The sequence below is a fragment of the Vollenhovia emeryi genome, unplaced genomic scaffold (assembly GCF_000949405.1).
Source record: "Vollenhovia emeryi isolate VEMERY1.0 unplaced genomic scaffold, V.emery_V1.0 DF948106.1, whole genome shotgun sequence".
Taxonomy (NCBI): Eukaryota; Metazoa; Arthropoda; class Insecta; order Hymenoptera; family Formicidae; genus Vollenhovia; species Vollenhovia emeryi.
This window is the reverse complement of record NW_011958260.1, coordinates 1-1546: the sequence shown is the minus strand read 5'-3', so window position 1 is coordinate 1546 and position 1546 is coordinate 1. Positions and strand designations below refer to the sequence as shown.

At 36.7% G+C, this 1546-nt stretch overlaps 1 protein-coding gene across 1 annotated transcript; it reads right to left on the bottom strand.

Annotated features, from left to right (window-relative positions):
- Positions 1-457: 457 nt before the first annotated feature.
- LOC105557121 (serine protease gd-like) lies at positions 458-1515 on the bottom strand. Its single transcript, XM_012004291.1, has 2 exons — positions 1048-1515; positions 458-935 (listed from the first exon to the last, which is right to left on the bottom strand). Exons 1-2 carry the CDS (start codon positions 1405-1407, stop codon positions 663-665), a joined length of 633 nt encoding a protein of 210 aa, XP_011859681.1. The 5' UTR covers positions 1408-1515; the 3' UTR covers positions 458-662.
- Positions 1516-1546: the final 31 nt, after the last annotated feature.

Below are 1546 nucleotides of genomic sequence, written 5' to 3'. Positions count from 1 at the left end.
TAGTTGATACAGTGAGGAACAGAATAGTTGCAACATTGTTTTTGATAAGTTTAGAAACGCACATTTAGTTTCTCGTTTACGGTCCAAAACATTTTCTCTAAGGAAAATTTTAATCGAGAAATAGATCGCAAATGCCTCAAAATGGTTTCGGAATGGCCATGGAGTAAAATATTCCTCGGAGAAGATTTAAAGCGTAACTCTAACTTTAAATGCGTGTTACTAGACTCAATAAAAGACAAAGCGTCGCAACCATTCCGTGCATAACTACGCGTACAACAAAGCTCAAAAAGGGAGCAAGTAACATCTGTTTAAATAAATATATTTATTAATACATGTAATTTAAAATATTTTCTCTATTTTCACAAGGTATTAAATAGGTATATAGGTAAACATATTCTAACACGTGTTATGATTCATTTTTTTTATTAGTAATAAGTCCAATATGGCAAATAATTATATGTATGTTACTTATTTATTCTGCCTTGTATCCAGATTAGAAAGACGTTAGAAGAATACTCGGAATATATAATCAAAAGCAAAATTCGTAACTACTTAATTCTAGTGAGTAACTGTTTACATATAAGTACCGCATCATCGAATAAACTTTACATAAAGAAACTTATCGATTACCATTTATTGCGTTTTGCGACTGGAGACGAACGTTACACCGAAATTTGTTCTTGAATCCAGGGTACGTATTTGGCCACATCGACATAGATGACGTGTAATCGTGGATCGCAGAAGGCATAGCCGGGTGGAACTAAAATTCCCGCAATAATGCCACGCAACTCATAACTGCCAGTGATATTGTTCAGAAGTATCATCCCGTCCCCACTGTTACCCCAACAAGGACGGTTGTTGTCAAGGGAACGAGCACAATAAGTATTATTTGTGGTCACATAAGAGTATCCAATATCATCCTTGATACAGTCCTCCTGTAATTTGTGCAACCAAATTCACCTCGAGACCTTCAATGACTCTGACATAAACATATGTTAAAATTAAATGCAATAAACAGTAATTTTATAATGACAATTGACTACTTACTAGACTCATTATCGACGCCTTCAACATCCGTTGTAATTGAGAATCACGTTGCTCATGCTCGTCTTTACCCCATCCTACGGTGTATCCTACCCTATTAATGACTTTTTCAAATGTAGGTGAACCAGACCATAGACAAATAGGCCTGATAAAAGGAGTGAACTCGACGGGGCTCTCGAGGGTCAAAACCGCCATATTGAAATCAGTGCTAATATAGTGCTCATAATCGGGGTGAATCACGTAGCTCGCGACTTTACGTATGGCAGATCCTTCTCCTTGCTCTTCGAGCAAGTGATATCGCCCCAATACCACTTGCACTAATTTGGGGTCTATTGTTTCGTTGGTAGCCCTTGATAGTTTCATGACGTCCGCCCCTGTAAAAAAGACACACGTATGAATTATATTTTGTGACTGTCTACACTTTCTATCCGGAAGGATCCTATATTACATACATCAAGTGCGATACACAGGAATTAAATTAAATATATGTAATTTAGTACAA

Excerpts from the sequence above, each read along its gene's own strand:
- LOC105557121 (XM_012004291.1), bottom strand. The coding sequence starts at position 1,407 with ATGAAACTATCAAGGGCTACCAACGAAACAATAGACCCCAAATTAGTG. Across the intron at positions 936-1,047 it reads AGGCGTCGATAATGAGTCTA|GAGGACTGTATCAAGGATGA; the intron begins GTAAGTAGTCAA and ends CACAAATTACAG.